This window comes from Centrocercus urophasianus, unplaced genomic scaffold (assembly GCF_019232065.1).
Source record: "Centrocercus urophasianus isolate 14NV4802_14NV808 unplaced genomic scaffold, USGS_Curo_1.0 seq_36, whole genome shotgun sequence".
Classification (NCBI taxonomy): Eukaryota; Metazoa; Chordata; class Aves; order Galliformes; family Phasianidae; genus Centrocercus; species Centrocercus urophasianus.
In genome coordinates this window covers 3,158,951-3,180,560 of record NW_024884933.1, presented here as the reverse complement: position 1 = coordinate 3,180,560, position 21,610 = coordinate 3,158,951, and the positions used below count along the sequence as shown (strand labels likewise).

Here is a 21,610-nt window from a genome sequence, read left to right as displayed (position 1 = left end):
TACACTCTGCAGCATTTCTAAGCAGCATTTAGATCATCAAAATCATCAGAAGACTATTTTGCTCAACAGCTAAAAAAGGCTGTAGTAGTACAGCCGAAGCTGAACGTGCTTATCTGAGGGTGCTGGCCAAGGACAACGGGAGTGAGTGAACTCTAGCCACCGAACCCCAACAGCCGCGTGTGAGCTGCCAGCTGTGGGGGATGAAGGCTCCCAGCAGCCTTGTTGCCCTTGTTGGGAAGTGAGCCTTGTGCTTAACTGGGGCTGCTGCGGGGGGGGGCTGCATCACCTCCACTCCTGGCGTGCAGCTGCAGGCACCATTCCTCAGCTCTTTCACCTCCTTTCTCACTGTGGCGCTTGCGGCACCGATGGCAGCGGGGTGCAGTTTTCCAACCCTGGTGTTTTGGCAATTAATGCTGCTTAATTAAAGGAGAGAGGAAACGAGAGTTGCACAGCACCCAGCCGGCCGCGAGGCCCCGGGGTGGGTGTCGGCTGCCAACATCTGTGGGTTTGTACGCGGCCGGGTGCCTGAAGCGCAAATCTGCGGCCTGCCGCCCTCCTGCGGGTTTGGCTGCTCTGGAAATCTCTGCAGCGCCAGCAGCCCTCGGCCGCGCCGCCCCTTTCCTGCACCCGGTGGCTGCCGTGCCGGCGCGGGGTTTCGGGAGCCCTTCCGTCCGTCCGTCCCGGGGCTCAGGCCCGGCGCCGTGTCGCACACCCGTCCCTTTAAGGGGGCGAGGCGCTCGGCGCCGCGCTCCTCAGGCCTGAGCCGTCGCCCCATGGGCGGGAAGGCAGCGCTGGGCGGGATCAGCCAATGAGCGCGCTCCGTTCCGCCCCCCCCCGTCCCGTGCGGCTGAGGGAGAGAGCGGCGCGCGCCGCGGCCGTCCGTCAGTGAGAGCCGTCCGTGAGAACCGGCAGCGCCGCCGCCATGGCCGAGTGAGAGCGGGCGTCGGGCTGCCCTCGGGCGGGGCCGGGAGGGGACTCTGCTCGGCCGCCTCGAGGGATGGCCGTGAAGCCGGGATGCGCTGCGCATCTCAGGGAGCGGCCCCATCGAGAGGTGCCCGGGCGGCGTTCCGCCCTGCGTTTGAGGCGGCGCTCCCGGCCTCCCCCAGCCGCCAGGCCGCTCCGTGTGGAACGCGGCAGCTCCGGGATGGGGGCGGGCGGGAAGGGCGCAGCCGGGCGCTGGGATCCGGGCGCTGGGTTGGAGCGCGCTGACGGCCCGCGGCCTCTGCCTGGGTTCGGGTCCCCGAGAAGAACCGGAATTGCCCATGGTGGGCCCGGGGCTGCCGGTTCCCGAGGGCGGAACGGTCCAGCAGGGCATGGTGCGCCCCGGGTCGCTGCTGGTGCCTGACGTTTGTGGTTTTCTCCCTTCCCAGAGCTGATATTGCGTTGATCGGACTGGCCGTGATGGGTCAGAACCTGATTCTGAACATGAACGATCACGGCTTTGTGGTAAGTGAAAGAAAACGTCGTGCAGGAGGGCTGGCTCAGTAGCTCCTAGGGCCGGAGCTCAGCGTTTTGTTTTTCTTCTTGTGATGCCCTGATGGGTGGTGTTTCCTCCTTTTAATCCTAACCCCGGCTGCCCTTTGTTCTGTTCCCAGAGAAAAGCAGCCTGGCGTGCCTGTACTTGGTCAGCTACCTGGTGCCTTGGCTGTCTATAAGTGTGCTTTTTCTCTTAAGTTTGCTTTCGGCTTGGCCATTAACAAAAGGCTCCCAAGGCTCTTGCAATGACATGCTACAGGGCTCATGTCTACTCAGCATGTTTGGGTGGAAGCAGGAGAACTCATTATGTTGAACCTTATTTATATAACTTTTAGCCTGAGCTCAAGTAACCTTTCAGCTCTCAGCTTTAATAACTTGTATTCCTGCTCCTCCAGGTCTGTGCTTTTAACAGGACGGTTTCCAAAGTGGACGACTTTCTGGCCAATGAGGCCAAAGGGACCAAAGTGATCGGTGCTCACAGCCTGGAGGAGATGGTCTCCAAACTGAAGAAGCCTCGTCGCATCATCTTGCTGGTGAAGGCTGGAAGTGCAGTGGATGATTTCATCAATAAATTAGTGAGGCAGATGTTCTTTCTAACTGTGCATTCTTTGTCTCTTGGGGAAGTTTCTTCTGGAAGATCTCAATTGTTTGTCAGTGCTGAATCTTTGAGTCCAGTGAAAAAGACAAAATGCAGATTTTTTTTTTTTTTTGTAGGTGCCGTTGTTGGAGACTGGGGACATCATAATTGATGGGGGGAATTCTGAGTATAGAGATACCACGGTAAGCCTGTTTTCTGCCCAAAATGGGTGGATAAAATTCAATTCCCATGATATTTTCTCCTCTGATCATGAGAACAATTGGCCAATATGATGCTGTCTTCTCTCAGGAAGGCCAAACTGAATTCTCATTGCAGAACTAGATTATACATTCTATTAAAACGTAGTTTTTGCAATAGGTAGGGACTGTTCTGTAAGTATGCTTTATAGAAATTTCCCAGATCATCAAAGATTATTGACACCTTTTAAGAGGTTGAAGGCTCTTAGAAAACATCTTGTTACAGCCTTACGGAGTTTTCAGGGAGATGAGAACATCTGAGGACATTTACTGAATTGGTTGGAAACTGCCAGGGTTTTGAAATGCAGGTTCTGAAGTGGTGTGGACAATATTGCAGTAGTTATTGTGTCTCTGTCCTATGGGGCTGCTGGAAAATAAGACAGAATAGCTGCTTTGGCTGTCTTGGTAACAAAAACAGAACAGCAGTGATCTGGTTCTTCAATCTTTTTTTTTTTTAAAGGCCTATGTATGAGCAGACTTCTCAGTGTGTCTGGGATGACTGTGTTAACAGTGTTGCAAGTAATTTAGTATTTCTGCACATTAGAGAGGTATTGCTGTCAGCCCTTCTGCTTTTGCATTCTTATCTTGGATAAGCAACTTGGGCAATCAGAGTGAAAAACAGTTCTTAAATGAGGTTTAATACTTGGAGAGCTTGCAGCTCTGCTTATGAATCTCAGGCTGTTTCTCTCCCACTGGAAGGGAATTAATTGCCCATAGTTATCCACGATTGCACCTTTGCCCCATAATGAAATCAGCCACTTGAGCTTATTCTGCCTCCCTCATATCTCAGCACACAGCATGTGTCACCTGGCACTTAATCCTGAGGTGTTTCCAGCCTCAGTACTGCACTTTTCTACCTGTTGATTATGAGGAATTTGTCCTCTCTGCATGACTCTTTTGCAAGGGTAAAAAAAAGAGCAGCACTGAGTTTCCTAACATTCACTTTTGAGTATGCAGGAGCATTGTCTGAAGTTGTTTGGTAGCATGTCTAAAGCAGAACTGAAATCCTGACTTCAGGTCCAGTTTACTAACTCGTGTTTGTAAGACTCTGGTATTAAAAGATATGTAAATGACTTTTTGTTGTTGTTCCAGAGGCGCTGTAAGGAGCTGCTGCAAAAAGGCCTCTTATTTGTTGGCAGTGGTGTTAGTGGTGGAGAGGAGGGGGCCAGGTATGGTCCGTCACTCATGCCAGGAGGATCCAAAGAAGCCTGGTAAGCGTGAGCTGGAAGATTCCTCAGGCTGGTCTGCAACAATCATTTGATTCATGTTGAGAGCTGGAGGAAGGAGGGGAGTGGGTGTGGAGAGAACAAGATATGTTGCCTTCTTACTTCCTCAAGGTTCAGGATTTCTCAACATAGCTGGAGTCACCAGCCAGTGCCAGATTTTTTATGGCAAGAAAAATGGAGTCAGGTTTTTCTTTCTGGAATTCACAGGCAAAAGTAATATCCACAGAAATCTAGAGGGAGAAATACATGGGAGGGAGAAAGTACTTCTTTTTGAGTTTAAGCAAAATTCCTGTGTGTTGTCTATGAACCTCTGGATCACCCTGGATTTTTTTTTTGTAACTATTGAACAGAATATGACATTGCTTCAGCTCTGCCGTTGATGCTCTTGGAGTATGAACTTATATCATAATCCACCTTAGTTTCCCCATCTGTAAAATTGAGCAAGTAACATTTAGGTCCATTAAGGTCCATTAAGTTGACTGAGCAATACTTTTAAATGTGTAACATGGCCTGTCCCCTTTTCTTGCAAGCAGTATCAAGTTCTGGGGAAAACGTACTCTGTTTTGTGACAGTGCTGTGTGATGTGTTGTCGCCTGCCTGCATGCCCTCATCCCATTCCTACAGAAGGATGGATTTTTCTCCTGTGGTGGTTGTATCCTCTTGTTACCTGCTGAGCCATGTTATTTCTATCCACAGGCCACACATCAAGACCATATTTCAAAGCATTGCTGCTAAAGTGGGATCTGGGGAACCTTGTTGTGACTGGGTAAATATTAATTTGATACTGCCCTTAGCCTGTGTAGGTAGCTCATGCATAACGTGCAGTTAAAGCTATCCACATCTCTACGTGGGTTTTCTGGCTGCCTGCCTTCAGTTCAGATTGACCAACTCTGAGATGTTACCCAACCCAATGGGAGAAAAATGTTTTATGGCTGGGTCGTGTGGTGGGGAAGCAAAGCAGATCTGTGATTACACTGACAGTGTTTTGTGTTAGCGCTGGGTTTGTGAAGCTTTATTGGAGAGAAGGAATCCGTGGATAGGTATTAAATACTGAGAATGGTGACAGCAGCATTACTGATGGCTTGTTTTTTCTGTTTTGTATTTCTTGACAGGTAGGAGAGGAGGGTGCTGGGCACTTTGTGAAGATGGTGCACAATGGGATTGAATATGGAGACATGCAGTTGATCTGTGAGGCCTACCACCTGATGAGGGATGTTGTGGGCATGGGCCACGAGGAGATGTCGCAGGTGATTTGCAGTTTTTTAGTGTCTTCCCTTCCTGAGCCATGCTGGCTGGCTGTGCTTGATAGAGGCAGCTGGGCTTAGTTAAAGCTGCTGTGTGTGTAAAGTTAATTTTTCTGACTTGTGCACCTTTGGCCAAGGCCAGATGCACAGAGTGCCTGAACTTCAAATAGCTGTGAGGTAGGGAGCAGCAAGCACTTACACCTGAGCGTTGTCTAAATTCTCCTGTTCTACAGCTGATTTCTCCTTAGGAAGCAACATCTTGCCTGGCAAAAGCTAGTAAAACCAGTAACTGAGCTAATAGCAAGCATACATATGCATCTATGTTTCTACATACACCAGTGAATCAGTAATATGTGTTAGATAACATAGTAACTTGGTGTGTACTACGTATCTGTCTGCATGTACTTTTTCTCCTCTTCCAGGTATTTGAGGAATGGAATAAGACTGAACTGGACTCTTTCCTGATTGAAATCACAGCCAATATTCTCAAATTCAAAGATAAGGATGGCAAATACCTCCTTCCAAAGATCAGGGACAGTGCAGGACAAAAAGGCACTGGGAAGTGGACAGCAATTTCTGCCCTGGAATATGGAGTCCCTGTCACTCTCATAGGTAAATGGCTCTTTGGTCGAGCCTTGTCTTTCCTACCTGCACATGGCATATCACACTAAGGAATATTGATAATAATAATGATAATAATAATAATAATAATAATAATAAAAAGCAGTGGGGAAATCCAAAACTTTGTTGCTTGACCACTGCTTGGTAAGTTCTTGTTTTTCAGATGTCTTAAACGTTTCCTTCTCCTATTTTTATGATTCACTGCAAGTAGACAAAAACACAGAGACTGGGTTGTGCCTAATAAGGCTGCTCATCAAAACCCAAAGATGAGGGGAGTGTATTTTGTAATTCCTTAAGATTATATCCCTAAAAGATATAAAAATGTATCTGCTCACATACATCTCACAGCCCTGACTCTGTGGTATCTACACTTCTTCGCAGCCTGGCTCAGCATTGTGACACAGGAGTTGTAACACTTTTAGAATAATCTCTTAACCACAGGGCTGATGTAGGCTTTTCCTTGAGTAAATAAGATGACTCAGTAGTTTCTTTACTCTCAGGTTGGCTTTATTTTTCTTGCTTTCTCCCCTCTTCTGCTGCCTGAATGTTCAAGTCTTGTTTCCTTGGAAGATAAACTGTATTCAGTATACCCAAAAGAGTAACTGGAGTGATAGCTCTGAGAGAAATGTGGCTGCACTGCAACAATGTATTTTTACAAAGCGAGCTTTGTAAATGGTTTTTGTGTTCTGCCACAGTTACAGACTATCAGTTGTAGGCTTGAAAGATAGAGGTTCTCCCTGCGCTGTTACGATGTTCCTTGGTTTAGCGTTCTGCAGAGACCGAGGGTGGGGAAGACACTCCCTGGTTAGTGCTGCCCAGTGCCCGGTGCGCTGGTAGTAATCATCAGGGGATAAGGAAGTACACGCAACAACCCTGTAAATGTGGCCCTTCTTAGGGCAGCTTCTGTGTGACGTTATTGCATAAGCATGACTTGCAGTCTTCTTGTGAAGGCAGAGTCATGCTACCTCTGCTTTTTCCAAACTCCTTTCCCTTCCTCCCTCCTTTTCCTCCTAAGCTGTAGAAGGAAGTTTTTGCAGAAATGCAGAGGAGCGTGTTCTGATTTTGATGCAGTCTGTTAACCCTTCAGCAGGGGGGATCCAGAGTCCTGCACAAATGTGACTCCTTCTTCTTTTTAATTCACAACTGATTTTAAGGAGGAAGAAGACTTCAATATGAAAGCTTTCTTTTTCTTTTTAATCACTCTTTTATTTACTTTTTAATTGTTTCCCCCCTATCAGACTCTGAAAAGAAAATTATTTTTATCTTTATTCTCATTTAACCATGCAATTTTCAATTGCAAATAAGTACAACTTAAAACAGCATAATTAGAAATCGACTGAGTCAGGTCAAGAGGCTGGCATTCAGGTTTACTCCTTAGGAGCTGAAGAACGACTTGGCTCTCTCCTTAGCCCTGGAGAATGATGTTCAGTAATCTGCTTAGAGGTGTTATAAAACCATCCAGTGGGCTTCTGAAAACGAATGTTGTGAGCCTACTAGATTTATTGAGTTTATTTCCTCGTGTAAGTTAACTTCTTTGTTCAAATCTGCTGACTTGATCTTAGATGCATTTTCTGTGGATTTTTTTTGATCATTTCAAAGCTGTGTCAGCCAGTATTTACCCGGTGGCTGTGCTGGCTGGCAGACTGGTCCCTCAGTAACAGCTGAAATAGTTTGTGCACTTCTTTCCACGTGGCTCTGTTTCACTATGAGCAGCAGCTCATCATCCAGTGGCAGTTGCTATGTGACAGGACGTTACTCAGACCTTGGTGGTGGTACTGATCTTGCTAATTCCCTGTTCTTTCCTACTCTACACAAAGGTGAGGCTGTGTTTGCACGGTGCCTGTCGTCCCTCAAGGATGAGAGAGTGCAGGCCAGTAAGCTGCTGAATGGGCCTAAATTGACTCAGTTTAGTGGGAACAAGAAGGCATTTCTTGAGGACATACGCAAGGTGAGTCACTGTGTTTGCCAGAGCACTCTATTAAAGCTGCTGGTCAGAACAAGTTGTGGATGCTGTAAACTGTGATGAGGGGCCCAGGTCTACTTCTCATTCAACTTTGCGGGTTCAATTCTATTATTTTGTTTGTTTTAGGCCCTGTATGCTTCCAAGATTATCTCCTATGCTCAAGGCTTCATGCTGCTGAGACAAGCAGCCAAAGAATTTGGCTGGACACTGAATTATGGTGGCATTGCACTGATGTGGAGGGGAGGCTGCATCATCAGAAGGTAATTGAGGTGAAGAGCTGGTGTAGTTGCTGAGGGGCGAAGGGGAGGCAATTTACTTCATGCAGTGCTAGACTGAGAAGCCTAGAAATAAGAAAATCCATGGAGTTAACCTGTTGGTAAGGTTCTGGGGGTCTGTTTCTCTAGTCAGTATTAGAGATTACAGATGACACCAGTTTTCTGATGGCTGAGCTACTACAGATTTTCATAGGCTGAGTCAAGGCTTGGCATTTTTGATTCTAGGCCATTGTAGAAAGGTACACAGTTTGATTTCTGGTTTGTATGTATTCTCCCCAGTGTGTTCCTGGGAAAAATCAAAGATGCTTTTGATCGAAACCCTGAACTTCAGAATTTGCTGTTGGATGATTTCTTTAAGACAGCTGTAGAAAAATGCCAGGTGAGTTTCCGAAGAAGGAAAAACAAAAACCCAGCAATATGCAGTCTGAACTTCTGCACTTTGTTTCCTTCACAACTTTATTTTATCAGAAAAAATGAAAAGGTGGGAAAACTTATTTGAATCCTATTTATGCAGCATCCTTAATCCCAAAGATTTCTAACCAGTCTTCAGGCTATTTGTGTATTTTACCTGCACACATTTCTGAGCAGGAATTAATCATTTATGGCTCCGAGGTATCCTTTAATAGAACATACCAGTCTTAGAAGATGAGGATGAGAAATAAGCCATATAATTGAAGGTGGTTGAGACAACACAAGAAAATTATTGAGAATCAAATTAGAATTTTTCAACATGCTGAGGTTGGCGACCTGTCCTTCAAAATACCTACAAATGCCACTTGCCTCTTTTTCGTCAACAAGCTGAAAAGTGGAAGTGCTAAGTGAAGAAAAAGAGTTTTGCACCACTTTATAAATGATCATCCAGGTATATCAAGCAGCAAGTCAAGATCTTATGTAATATTATAAGATTCATTATCAATGTCAAGATAATACAGGAGCAAATAAACATATCATCATTGTTGTACCATGGTTCTTCTCTTTAGTTCTAGAGAAGCTACTATTAAAAACTAAAGATTTCCATTGTACCATTACAGAAGAACCCTAAGCAGGAATGTAGCAGTTCAGTAGAACCACAGTGTCAGGAAAAATTGTCCAGCCTGTATGAGCATTCTGATCACTGCCAGGTGCCTTGTGCCTGCTGTGCTTGGACTCCAGTGGTACAAAGTATCAAGCTTTGTTCTAGTTGTTTGCAGTAGCACCAAAATAACAGCGTGTCAAACCAACCATTCGTTAGGCTGTCCAAACAGTGCCCTGATTTGGGTGGGAGATGACAGGCAGAACTGAAAACAGATTATCTGGACCACAAAGAAGTCTTATCATTAATAACTCCTTTTATTGAAGCTGATTATTCCATGGAGGTTCCTAAATCAGGTGTACAGCTGAAATAATGGTTATCCACATGTCTGTCTGAAGCAACATGCTGATTTCTTGTGTTTGGGTGGTGGTTGTGTGCTTGATAGATGTCCTGAAAATGCCTCACTGTGTTCGTGTTCTGGGGATGCATGGATGATCTGTGAAGGAACAGCATTCTTGTCTCAATTGTCATTGGACTGCATGCAACGTATATGCCTGCACTTTTATTTGCTTGATTGCTGACTGGCTCACTTGCTGATATTTTGGATCAACCTTTTGTGTTAAATCAGGAATATAGCACTGTGTTTGCTCAGACTTAGATGTCATATAATGTGAAATTGCATGCAGTGTTAAACTGGAATGCTGTACGTGCTCACATGTATGTTTCTCTTTTTATTTTCTTTTTCTTTTTCTTTTTTTCCCCTTCCCCTCTGCCCCAGGACTCCTGGCGACATGTAATCAGTACTGGAGTCCAGTATGGTATTCCTATGCCCTGCTTCACTACAGCACTTTCTTTTTATGATGGATACAGACATGAAGTGCTGCCAGCTAACCTGATCCAGGTAGGTGCCTGAAATAGTGTGGTAAATCTTCTATCTACTGAAATATCAGCATGTTATTATTTAATTACTGATGTAAGAATCGTGATGGAGTTATCTCATGGTCACTCCACCACTGTAAAAATATAGGCCTTGATTGCCTAATATACTTCAAAACCTGAAATTCAAGCCAGTAAGATGCTATGAGATATCAGTCCATAGAATACAAGAGGCAGTGGTATGACAGTGCCCAGTGTGTGTTAGTGTTCTATCTCTAAAGCAGGGAGTAGTGTTGCTTTTGGATAAAAATGCTTTGTTTAAAAAAAAGAACAAAACAACAAAAAGCATACGTATCTTTAGAGTTCTGGATGTATGTAAGTCTTTCAGGTTTGTACATGTCAGAAGGAATACAGTTGTCTTTCTGCGAAACTGCTGATTAATAGATTTTAATAAATGTTTTATTGTAGTCTTTCCTAATAGTGATGCAATAGTTCTGAATGTTGTACCAGAGTCACATGTCATTTCTTGAATTCTTATGCTCGTGTCTCACTGTGTGCCATTTCCAGTACTTGTGTGGCTGTCATATTCATGTGTCTTCTTATGTTGTGTGTGTGTGTTCTTATTCTAGGCTCAGCGTGATTACTTTGGTGCACATACATATGAGTTGTTATCGAAGCCAGGTGTATTTATCCATACTAACTGGACAGGCCATGGAGGAAATGTGTCCTCTTCTGCCTACAATGTCTAATGGAAATATTCCCTCTAGAAGCTGAGATACTATAGATCTCAGATATTCCTCTGTGAACACCCCTTTTTACTGTACTGTTAGAACTTGCATTTGCACACTTTTGTAATAACTTGTGGGTATAATTCACATATATAAGAAAGCTAAATAAACCTGCTTGTACGTATGTTGAGATGTTTTTTTTTCCTTTGCTGCTGGCTAAAATGTCTTTGAACAGAATTTTAATGTGCTAATTCTTAATGCATTTTAATGTGCTAATATTTTTATTGTATTGTAGTGCATAAACTCATAGAATCAAGATAGAGAAGGCTGCATTTCAATAATTGCTAAAGTGGAGAGTGGCAGACAGTCAGCACAGTGACACTGCATGAGATTCCAGGGAGGTAAAGAGTTTTTCTTGTTGGTTCACAGCAGGCAGCAGCTGGCTTCTTGACAATTCGTTTCTGGGTATTGACCTGCACGGGGTCATGCACACTGCAAGCTGCTTCTTGTGAAAGGATGAAGGGTGGGATGGGGCATGGGGAACCTTGGTACAGATTGGAGGTGTCAAGACAGGTCTGGCTGTCAGTTCTCTGTGCAGCTGCAGTTCCCCGCTGATTCTTCCTAGCCATGTGTTGAGCCTCCTCCTGCCCCAGGCCAAGTAAAATAACCTGCAGCAGCATGCAGGATTGGCTCCGTTTTTCCTCTAATCCCATCATTTTAAGGACCGTTGAAAATTCACCTCAATTCTTGCACCTTGATTTCACAGAACCTGTCGTGTAATATGTTTTGAGCTGTGAACTGATGCCTGGATTAATTTTGTGCTCCCTTTAGCAGGAGAGCTGCTCAGTGGCTGAGTGCCAGTGTGATTTAACAAGGGACTGCTTATGATTTAAAGCGACTTTTTGCAGATTACACTGTAAGATCTAGGGGTTCTCCATAACACCAATGTTACTGCAGGCACTGGCACCTGAAGTGCTGTGGAAGTGTAAGCAGTTGCTGTTCACGTGCTTTGTGTTACAATTCTCTGTGGCGAGCAGTAGAAACGGCTCTGCCCGGCGTTACAGCGGAACTCCGCGTGCGCAGAGGCGTTTCGGGGTGGAACGGGGTGCTTCCACGCGTCCATCCCACTGCGCATTAAAAACCCACCCGGCTCCAACCGCGCCTGCGGAGCTGAGGGAGCGGCCTGGGAGGGGCGGGGCCCAACATGGCGGCGGCGCGGCTGCGCGTTAGCGCTGGGCGGGAAACTTCGGGCGGGCGGGCGATGGAGGCGGCGGGCGGCGAGCAGCGGGAGCTGCTCATCCAGGTGCGGCGGGGCCGCCTCTTGTCCTGGTCCCTCCGCCCGTGCCCGGCGGGGCCCGGCTGGTGGAGCAGGGGCGGGGGGCCCCGTGAGGGTGAGGCGCGGTGCGCGCAGGGCGGGCTGCGGGCTGAGCTGTGCGGGGCCGTCTTGTAGAGGCTGCGGGCCGCGGTGCACTACACGACGGGCTGCCTGTGCCAGGGTGTCGCTGAGGACAAGGGCGTACTGTTCAGCAAGCAAACCGTCGCCGCCATATCCGAGATCACCTTCAGGCAGTGCGGTACGTCCGCGTGTTACCCTGCGGCCCAACGGCGGCTGCTGGGGATGGGCTGCGCTAGGAGAAAGAGCCTCGGGCTCTCAGTGATGCAGAGCTTCTTGTGTCGTGACTTTACAGCTACAAGAAATAGTCATTCTGTTTTTCTTACCTCAAAAAAGCACTTAAATGTATGCGAAGTGGCCCATCTGCCTGTGCAGCAGTGTTGTGTGAGAACAAGCTGTGGTCACTTCTTGGTATTTCGTTTGACAATTTGCCATTGCACCTTTGCATTACAGCAGTATGTACTTCTTCCAAATCAGTCACAGCGTTCTAAAATACAACATGTCTCTCTTTTTTCTCCAGAAAACTTTGCAAGAGACGTCGAGATGTTTGCCAGGTATGTTGCAGGACATTGTGAAGGCATTTTTGCATTAGCCCGAATTATAGAATGTCCCATGCTGGAAGAGACCTTAAGGATCATCAAGTCCAGCTCCTGTCTCCATCAGACCAACCAAACATCAGGCAGTACATCTGATTTTAATTGCGTAATCTTTAAAATGTATTTTGCAGTTCTTTTTTAAGGTTTTAAAAAGCTCTCTTGGCTGATTAAATAGTTACTATGTAATTAAGAAATAGACATGCTGTTATGGGTTCTTCCTCATCTTGGAAGTCCACATGTGCAGTGTGAATGATTGTTTAGATTAGCGACTGCATATAATTGCCAGCTGTGTTGATGTGTAGCGGTGCTGGGTGGTTTGGGAGTGACAGATGCTTGCTAGCATACCTGTGGTTCGTCTGGTTGCTTCAAGGAGGTAAGGGAATGTTTAAGGAGTCTGTGACTGAGTGAAAACCAACTCAGTAACACACTGGGAAGTCAGAGTGATCAGCAGTGCCTGGTGTTCTGGTTACTGAACGCTACTGTTTCTGTGTAGTGTATTTAGATGTATGCATACATGACTACAACACAAAATTTTTTTTACGAACGATGGGTATCGTTGGTTTACTGGGTCCCTATTAGGCCCCATTAGTTAAACGTTCTCCGTGACTTTTTACACCTGGAGTTAGCAAACACATCAAGAAGTGTTTTTAAATTATATGCAGGCATGCAAAGCGAAGCACAGTCACTTCGGAAGACGTGAAGCTTTTGGCTAGAAGGAGCAATTCTTTGGTGAGATTCACTGTATTTTCTGCCTTACAACTTTCTCATACCTGTTGGTTAATTCCTAAGAGCATCTGAGTGATGCTCTTTAAATGTTGAAGTAACTGTTGTTTAAGCAGTTTAATTGGTTTATAGATGATGGATGGGCACGATCCCATGATTTGTTTTAATTTTCATCACATTTTTCTTCATGATGCTATGCCTCACTGTGGGCATCTGATTGCAATTCAAGCAACAATGCTCTGGTTGCAGTAGAGCTTCTGAGGTTCCAAATGTACGAATACAATAAACGAGCACTATTTTTTTTCCTGACATTGTATTCCTTTATTTTAGCATAAGGTCAGACCCAGTTTGCACCCGTGTCAAGGTGCTGGGTCTCCTAGTCAGATTAACATAGGGATGATTCACTTCATTTCTCTTCTGTGCTGGCCTATAGGAGAAGGCTTATCTTTGCTTTTTAAGGACTTTACAGTATAAATCGGTGCTGCTTTTAAAAATAGAACTGCAAATGAAGTTTTGAAAGCTAAATTGAATGCTAATTTTCATTTTAGGCATTTTTTTCCCTTCTATGTGATTTAAACTATTCAACAAGAACTCAGTGTGAAAGGACATAGTAAAGGTTGGAGCTGAATTTTTTGTTCTTAATAATTGTGCACTATTTATGTCAAGGTCTAATGTTCCTCATTAGACCACTGATTAGTTTATTTTTCTCAGCTTAAGTACATCACACAGAAAAGTGAAGAGCTTGCATCAAGTAACATGGAACAAAAGGAGAAGAAGAAGAAGTCCAGTGCAGCTAAGGGAAGGAGAACTGAGGAAAATGAAACACCTGCGACTGAAAGTGAAGATTCCAACATGGCATGATTTACCTTTCAGTAACTTTCTGGTCTTCCCTTACTATCCTAGAAGACCAAGGTTAGCCTGCAGTGATTGCTCTTGCAGATTAGCAAGCTTAAGGAATCTCTGTAATTTTTTTAGGTAAACGTGCTTAGTTACATTCTCTTGTTCCAAAAATGAAAGGACTGTCAGATTCCAACAAAGTTTACAGCCAAAATGCCTTATTTGTTCACTAAACAAAATCTTACTGTTATTAAGAAGAAACTCCTTTATTGATAGAATTTAAAGCAAGGCATAGCCACTGAGCATATTCACACCTCAGTATGAGCAACTCCCTGCAAAGGACAATTTAATTTCTCCAATAATTTTTTGACCTCTTCCTCGCTTCCATTTCTGACAGATTTGTTTAGCTATTATAAACATTTTCCTTTTTCATAGCCATATCTCTTGTTGCCTTGACAATTAAAGCATGTTCTGTGTCATTTCTCTCCTGTGATTTTGTTGATGTACAGTAATCACCTTCTGGAAGTTGTGGGGCACTTTCCAAACGTTGTGGATTACGGCTCCCAGTGGTGGTCGGAAATCGCTACTGCCCTCCGCCGGTCTGATGCAGGCTTACCAAATGCTGACTAAAAATTAATTCCTCCTACCTTCAGATCAATATTTCACAATGGCACTTTTAAATATCCTCCTGTTTCCCAGTCCAGAACTGCTCCACCTCCAGGGATAAGATGATCTTTTAAATAAATTATTCTACTGACTAATGCAGAGTAATCTAGATAGATGATGATGAACTGTAGAGATTCAGTATTCAACAGGAAGTTTTTCCTCTTGAAATGCTGGTGTTTCTTGACTTTTCATATATATTTTTTTAAATAATGCCCCTATACATTACTTTCTTGAAGTTTGTGTATCATCATACATTTCTTTCTTGAGGCTTTGTGTATAGTCATATATACTGGTCACCATATAGGAGATGGAAGAGTTTGTGATGTTTTAAGGAAGAAATCATTAATGCAGTGTTGAAGACCATTAATTGAGGCTACTCGTTCATGGCAAATGTATTTCTGAGAAAGGAATCTGTTACAAGGTAGGTTTGTCTACTTGGATCTGTAAATAATGAAGGCTAAGTTGGGGCTTTGATAGTCTAAATGTTTTGCCATTAACAGAGCAAAGCAGCAGCCACCCCAGCTTTTGCCTTCTGGCAATGTTCACAACCTGTGAGGCATCCCTGCCTCCTGAACACCTCTAAAATGTTCATACTTATGAATCATGTGCAGCACAGTTCCTGTGTTTTAACATTTAAACTTCTTAAAGGAAGATCATCAAGGAAATGCTAATTTTTGCATAGTTAGGGAACTTGCAGCTTAAATGAGCTGAAGTGAATCAAACACTTTTCATCTATAAAACATACATCTAATTTAGTGTTAAATTAAATTACAGAGCATGGTTTGTTTCTCCTGATTTGCATATGCTAGATAAGCAAAGAGTGACCAAATATCATTTTCTGCTTTGATCTACACTTGTCTCTAATGCAGATGGTTCTTCAGCTGTCTGTTGTCCTCGGCTACAATTTGTCACTTTGACTGAATGCTTGTGCACGTAACACTGCTGGAACATGGAAGGTGCTGGCTGAAAGCCTGAGGTTGTGCACTGAAATGTTTTGTGATTGTTTGATGTAGAAACATTAGATCTGGCAGCAGGTCTCTGTTTTCACTGACAGGGAATTCTAGCTCTGAACTGATGTTCAGAATAGAATGATCAGAAGCTACCCAAAAAAAAAAAAAAAAAAAAGCCAATTTATAAGGATAATTGAACTGCTACATTTAAAAATGCCATTGAGGTATTTTAGTTTTCAGCTTTGATTGATTGCACTGTTGAAATAGATCCAAGCAGCAGTACATAAGCTTGACCATTAAAAAATGATTTTCCATAGAAATTAGGGGATGAGATACAGCACTGAAGTCCGTTAGCCTATTAGCTAATTGCTGCTCATTTTTCACTGAGACATTTGAAGAATGTTGACTGTAACAGAGCTTTAAGGAGAGTTAAGTACTAAGTATGTGCTCTTTGCAGATGATTCAAATTACTCCTGAAAGTTCAGCTTTACTGCAGCCCCCATCAGCTTATAAAAGTCTGATTATTTTGTTACTGTAACAGAGTGATTAAGGAAAAAAGTATCTGTTTAAATCATACTATGGTAGGCCCAGTTAATAATTTAATTCTGAAGTTTAAGAACTGCAATATTGAATAACTTGCAGGCATCTAAGTTCTAACCTTGGTAACAGAAAAAAGGAGAAAGCAGTGAAAGCCTCTATTTGTTTTCTTCTTAAAGTCAGATTTGAAGGACCATCACTGCCTTCTACAAGAAGTATCAGCATGGTCTCTGTGACTTCCAGCTCAGAATTTGCCTGAAGTAGGTGAGTTCAATACTCCTAATACATGCAGGATGTCAGTAATTATGCTGTTATTTTAGGTGCATGTGAAAAAGCTCCGGGTAAAATCCTCCTTTCCTCTTGTACAGCACAAGCAGCAGGATTTCCATTGCTTAGCTGAGCTAGGAAAAAAAGCAAAGTATTGCAGCCTTGAGCAAGATTGATAAACTAGTTGATAACAGGAAGAATGCGAGACATGAGCTCACAGAAAAGCCTGCTGACAGCTGGTATGCCTAGTGCACCCAGTGTCATGAGCTTTGAGCGTAATAGAGCATGCTTCAAAAATTGTTTATGGACAGCTGTATATGCTCTTTCATAAAGGCTTGAACATAAAAAGACTGTAATAAGTAGCTATTAAAAACAGCAGGAAACTCTTTTACCTGCCATGGCCTGCAATGTTACAAGCCAGAAATATATACTGTATGAAGCAATTATGTGCCTTGGCAAAACAGGCTTCAAGAAAGTGACTGCAAGCTTCCCTCCAATTCCAGTCAAGTCTCAGTGGGTTCTTGCCCAGAGGCACTGAACTGGCAAGGATACACATTAATTACACAGGCAGTCTGACTTTGTATGTGCCACAATCCAACTCAAACCTACATACAGCGGGTTCATCTGAATGCCTGCTGTAGCAGTACTTAGCAGGAGGCAGCCTGCACCATTTGAAGTTATGTTTCAGTCAGTGGGTTTTGTGTGGTAACAGAAAACATCGATAGCTATAGAAACATTAGGTTCTGTCTTACCTTTCAGATTATTTCATGTCCATCTCCCAAGATGGAGAGTTCTGGTGTAATGTTCACAGCGGAGTGAATGCAGCTGTACTTCCACAACATTTTTGAGTGAGTAAAATAGGGAACACTTCTGTATTTAAGTTCTACAGTCCTTAACATAATACTATACTTACTGGCACATTCTTTAATCATAGCAGCCACATCAAAACTAATCCAACATTTTAGTACAAAAAAGTTTTAAAGACATGAGAATTCATTCAATTTAAAAACAAGCAGGTTAATGCAGAGCTGTCATGATGATATACCAATGGTTAGAATACAGACCAGCCAAATACAAGTCTTCTGCCCTACAGCCATTCAAAACAAGCATTTCCATTTTAGCTGTTCTACAAATTAGTGCTTGCACTACATTGAAAGATGCAGGAGTTTTTTTACACGAAAAATAAACAAACAAAAAATTCCCCATAACCACAACAAAAACACAGAAGAGGTTTTGATTTTACTTTAACAGGTAAGATTAGCATGAGAATTCCAAGTGCCTAGATGCCAGGCTAGAGATTAAAGGAAGCAGCTGGAAAAACTGCCCAATGCTAGTATCACAATAAATCCCTCAAAAAAACCCAACCCCCCAAAAAACCCAAACGTTCTGTGTTCAGTGAGCAATGATCAAAATGCCTGCTTTCTGTTCATTAACGATGTAAATAATTTTCATCCTTTCTGCTGAAAATTGTGGGAAGGTGAGCAGACTGCCTGAGGCTTCAGAGCTAGATCAGCATTATCAGATGGAATTTTCTGGCTCCTACCCCAACGAGCTATTCAAAGCTCAACTCTTACACGCTGTGTTTAGCAATACCATTGTTTTACTACTCTGCAAAAAATCCAAATCCCTTTGGTTACACATGATTTGAATCATCACAAGTATTTATGCCTCAGGACAACATCCAAATTTGAGTTTTCTGCAGCCAGACCACAGTATGACCAGCAAACCATGGCTCCCAGGACATACCTTATTTCTGTTGGTTCTAATTAAAAAAAAAAAATTAAAAAAATGCAACCGACAACTACTTGCATTTCCCTGACACTTGAGGCAGAACTACAGTGTTATTTTCTGCGTTTTGAACTAAGCCCATCTCCACAAGGCAGTGCTTTCTTGCCCCTTGATGCGCTCCTCAGGGAGTGCAAAGTCTGCACTTGCTGTAGACGCTTGCAGAGCTCCTGATCACAGGCTTGTTGTACAGCTTCAGCTTTCTGCTTGTCCCAGCCTAAAGCTGCAGCCAGGGTTTGTGTGTCTTCTTTCACCACCAGCTGTAAGAGACAAACTTGTAGCAGTGCTGCCCACTGATGCTCTAACACCACAACCCCCTGCCCACAACACACTTAAGAACAGCAGTAATGAGACACCTGTTTAATGCCAATGTAGTGTTGAAGATGTTTCCAGCTTACATCTTGTATCTCTTAGGCTAATGTATTTTTCTTTATATCCTACCAGTACTTAGAGCTCTATGAAGTACTTGAAGCTCTATGTTCAAACTAGCAGAAAGCAGTTACTTTGTTTCTGCAGCAGAGAAAAGTGAGATTAACAATTTAATATCATCAGAACATTTTCTCATGGCTAGCTTACAGACTTTCCTTTTTGTGCCCCAGAGGCTTCCCCTCTCAACCCTTCCTCCCAAGAGGAGAGATTTGCCATGGTTGTTGACATGACTGTATGATCCTCACCCACCTCTAGAGTCTGACTGTCCAAGCAGAGCTCTGGGGCAGGTTTCTCTTTTAAAACTGCAAAGATCTGATCACTGAGGGCTGTTCTGGCTGAAGTCCCTGCACTGCTGGAACCTGTGTCAACCACATCCATCTCCTTTCCTGGTGCACTCTCAGACTCTGAAAAACAGAAGAATCATTACGGCCACACGCACAGGACAGGAAGCGTAGTCCAGACTGCACTGTTGTTTTTGAGATTAGATAATGCAGCCTCTAATTTAGGAAATCCATAATATTAAGGATGACTACACTGTGTAAGTTTTCCCCCATATTCTACTTTCAGGCACTGTAAGCAATGTGACAGCAGTGGAAGGACTCCTGGTCTCTGCCATTCAGAGAACTCTTCCACTACACCAGCTATTCAATGATGTTCATAGCAAGCGACTCGCCCCAGTCCTTCCCCCACTTATTTGTCCCACTCAACTCCTTCAGGCTTCTCCGAGAAGCTCCTTTTTCAGCATCCTAATGTTCCCTACCTGCTACTTTGCTTAAGATGTTGTCTTCATTTTTCAAGGCCTCTAAGTAGAGTTCCAGGAGCTGCTTTGACTGACGTTCCTCTTCTCGTCTGTCCAGCACCTGCTGCAGGGTGTCCTGCAATACCTGGGTTTTGGCTTGACTTTGGGCAAGTTCCTCTGCCAGATCCGAACATGGTACATCAATAAGCACCTTAAAACAATAGGAGTGCTCCTGATATATGGACTGAGTGAGTAATTCCATCACACTGATTACAGCACAAACAACAAGCCCGAAAGCCTCCACCTTTGTGAAACCTTGTATATTTCACAAGGTTTTCACAGCAATCAGCCTGGTTATGAAAAGCTGCAGTGGCATTCCAGCAGCCCAGAGATATTCAGGAAGGTGCAGAATGGTGCATTTTTAACATGATGATTTTTTGCCTGACAATTCCAGGCAAAGTACCAATTCTTAAGTGAGTGTAGAAGCACACAGAAGAAAGCCAGCAGGCTGGCACTTAAGAATCTGCATGCTGCAAGAAGGGGCAGAATCACAAAGATATGCTGTGAGGGATAATCAGTGGTTTAGGGCATCTTCCTCGAGCACTTATGCTGTCAATGCAAAAAGGATTCCCCCTCAAGGAGAAATTTCACTTTAGCACCACAGCCAAAGAAACAACAGCTGAATTAAGCTTTGAGATCCAATTTGCTTATTCTGTTTTGTGCCATTCTTTGCAATGTATGGACAGGCTTGGCCCCTGCTTGGTCTTCCCCTCTGTACCTGCAGGTCTTCTTCAGACATCAGGATGATGTTGGACAGGTCACCCTTCAGCTGCCGGGCCAGCTGCCTCCACCTCTCTGCACCGCTGTCCACTTCGTCCGCAGGCTCTGAGAGCCAGGTCGATCTGCATTCTGCCATTAACATCATCAGCCAAAAGATGAAAGCACAAAGCTATCGAGATCGGAACGAGAGCCATTACTTCCCATTTACAGCTATTTAACGCTGCTTTTTTTTTTACGCAGTGTCAAAACCGGACGGTGACATCTGTCACAGAGCAGCTCCTTGCTAAAACGAGGCTCTCTGGCTCGGCTTCCCCGCTCAGATGGTCGGGGGCGTAAAATCTGGGGCAGTTTGCCTCCTGTCTGGGGCCCTTTCTCGCTCTCACAGCCCCACGCAGCCCCGCTCGTACCCGGCAGCTCCGCTCGCCGCCCCCATTTCTCCCCTCCGGGAAGAGCCGCCCCGCGCCGCCGCTACCTGCGCTCTTCCCGGACCACCTCTCGCCTTTGGCCAGCGCCACGAACTTGGTGTTGGATGGCAGGCACAGGAAGTAGTCCTCGTCGTCCACGATGGTGCCATCCTCCGCCAGCACCAAGGTGATGGGCCGCCCGTCCTCGCCGATATCCAGAGCGCGGCCAGCTGCGCGCAGAGAAACGTTCAGTGCCGTTAGCGCCGGCCCCGGGCTCTTTCAGCGGGCCGCGCCCGGGAATCGCCGCCGCTCACCCTTGTCGCGCAGCTCCCGCAGGCAGGAGGCGGCCAGCCCGTGCTGCTCGCGCCCGTCGCCCCGCCGCACCACACACGGCTTCATTCGCGCCGCCATGGCTGAGGAGGGGCGGCGCTCGGCGCTTATTTCCGCGGCCGCCTTAAAGGGACAGGCGGCCTGGGCCGCGGCGACGGGCGTCGGTGGCGCATCGGTAGCGCGGCGCTCAGCTTGTGCTGCCTGCGGCGCTCCCGGCGGCGGGGCGGGCGAACCATCGTCTGGGCGGGCATGGATTAGCTGGGCCTGGGAAGATGGCCTCCTCGGAGCAAGCGGAGCAGCCAAGCCAGGTACGCGGGGCCGGCGCTCTGCCCGCTCTGCTCGGGCAGCGGGGCGGGTGGGGCCGGGGCGCCGCCACCTCCGCGGGGGAGCGGTCGGGAGGAGGGCTGCTGGCCTCGGCTCGCCCCGCCGCCTCCTCGTGAACCGGGGCTCGCGCCGGCCCTCTGCGCTCCCGCCCCCCGCGCGCGGCCTCGGCGCCAACCGCCTCCCGTGCGCCGCTCCCCCTCACGGTCGCCACCGGCGGTCGCTCCCGGGCCGTTGAGGCGCGGAGCTCTGCGGGAAGCGCGGCCTCGAGGGACGGAGGAGGGGAGGAGGTTCCAGCCTGGGAGCGGCTGCCCGGGCCTCGGGGAGCTCTGGGTGTGTGGGGGTAAAGCAGTCGAATGGGGGGAAAAGAAGTCGGAACGAACCAACGCAACGCTCGAGCGGAGAGAGGCGAGGCAGTGCGCGAGTCAGGTGGGTTTGCACGTCAGGTGGACGAAGTGATTGTGCCTTGCAGCAGCTGGGGAGAAAAATCCTTGAAGCAGTGGCACCAAAGGGCACAGCAATGACGGGAGCGATGCAAACCCTGTCCATAAGTGAGTGAGGGGCGCTGGGAGAGGCACTGGCGTGTTGCCGTTACTGG

The 21,610-nt window shown here is 45.7% G+C and overlaps 4 protein-coding genes across 5 annotated transcripts in view; 3 read left to right on the top strand and 1 right to left on the bottom strand.

Annotated features, from left to right (window-relative positions):
- Window positions 1–845: 845 nt before the first annotated feature.
- On the top strand, window positions 846–10,439 carry PGD (phosphogluconate dehydrogenase). The gene is made up of 13 exons (XM_042831550.1): window positions 846–930; window positions 1,371–1,446; window positions 1,872–2,051; window positions 2,191–2,256; window positions 3,403–3,521; window positions 4,233–4,302; window positions 4,649–4,783; window positions 5,203–5,392; window positions 7,219–7,349; window positions 7,491–7,624; window positions 7,919–8,018; window positions 9,430–9,552; window positions 10,157–10,439. Exons 1-13 carry the CDS (start codon window positions 923–925, stop codon window positions 10,274–10,276), a joined length of 1,452 nt encoding a protein of 483 aa, XP_042687484.1. The 5' UTR covers window positions 846–922; the 3' UTR covers window positions 10,277–10,439.
- A 1,077-nt stretch (window positions 10,440–11,516) lies between these two features.
- On the top strand, window positions 11,517–15,579 carry CENPS (centromere protein S). The gene is made up of 5 exons (XM_042831553.1): window positions 11,517–11,558; window positions 11,706–11,829; window positions 12,169–12,202; window positions 12,907–12,973; window positions 13,679–15,579. Exons 1-5 carry the CDS (start codon window positions 11,517–11,519, stop codon window positions 13,826–13,828), a joined length of 417 nt encoding a protein of 138 aa, XP_042687487.1. The 3' UTR covers window positions 13,829–15,579.
- DFFA (DNA fragmentation factor subunit alpha) lies at window positions 14,050–20,772 on the bottom strand. 2 transcript variants are annotated; one of them, XR_006170976.1, is made up of 7 exons: window positions 20,676–20,772; window positions 20,430–20,591; window positions 19,956–20,086; window positions 19,199–19,388; window positions 18,688–18,842; window positions 16,977–18,269; window positions 14,050–16,358 (listed from the first exon to the last, which is right to left on the bottom strand). XR_006170976.1 is itself a non-coding variant. In XM_042831551.1 (6 exons), exons 1-6 carry the CDS (start codon window positions 20,770–20,772, stop codon window positions 18,066–18,068), a joined length of 939 nt encoding a protein of 312 aa, XP_042687485.1. In that variant the 3' UTR covers window positions 14,050–18,065. The 2 variants fall into 2 exon arrangements, 1 of the variants encoding a protein (XP_042687485.1); XM_042831551.1 differs by having other exon boundaries at window positions 14,050–18,269.
- Window positions 20,773–20,918: 146 nt separating this feature from the next.
- The window catches only part of PEX14 (peroxisomal biogenesis factor 14), a 72,537-nt gene continuing 71,845 nt past the window's right edge, over window positions 20,919–21,610 (top strand). The window contains exon 1 of the mRNA XM_042831647.1: window positions 20,919–20,999. Within this exon, the coding sequence (XP_042687581.1) occupies window positions 20,964–20,999 (36 nt within the window). The 5' untranslated portion in view covers window positions 20,919–20,963. The remainder of the gene's footprint in view (window positions 21,000–21,610) is intronic.

What these genes read in the sequence shown, in the direction of transcription:
- CENPS (XM_042831553.1), top strand. Translation starts at nt 11,517, where the DNA reads ATGGAGGCGGCGGGCGGCGAGCAGCGGGAGCTGCTCATCCAG. An exon ending in AGCGGGAGCTGCTCATCCAG is followed by an intron (nt 11,559 to 11,705) that starts GTGCGGCGGGGC and finishes GCCGTCTTGTAG; the next exon opens with AGGCTGCGGGCCGCGGTGCA. An exon ending in GATCACCTTCAGGCAGTGCG is followed by an intron (nt 11,830 to 12,168) that starts GTACGTCCGCGT and finishes TTTTTTCTCCAG; the next exon opens with AAAACTTTGCAAGAGACGTC.
- PGD (XM_042831550.1), top strand. An exon ending in AGTCCCTGTCACTCTCATAG is followed by an intron (nt 5,393 to 7,218) that starts GTAAATGGCTCT and finishes CTCTACACAAAG; the next exon opens with GTGAGGCTGTGTTTGCACGG. An exon ending in CAGCTGTAGAAAAATGCCAG is followed by an intron (nt 8,019 to 9,429) that starts GTGAGTTTCCGA and finishes CCTCTGCCCCAG; the next exon opens with GACTCCTGGCGACATGTAAT.
- DFFA (XM_042831551.1), bottom strand. Translation starts at nt 20,772, where the DNA reads ATGGCGGCGCGAATGAAGCCGTGTGTGGTGCGGCGGGGCGACGGGCGC. An exon ending in TGTCTGAAGAAGACCTGCAG is followed by an intron (nt 19,389 to 19,955) that starts GTACAGAGGGGA and finishes TATTGTTTTAAG; the next exon opens with GTGCTTATTGATGTACCATG. An exon ending in CATCTTAAGCAAAGTAGCAG is followed by an intron (nt 18,843 to 19,198) that starts GTAGGGAACATT and finishes TCTGTTTTTCAG; the next exon opens with AGTCTGAGAGTGCACCAGGA.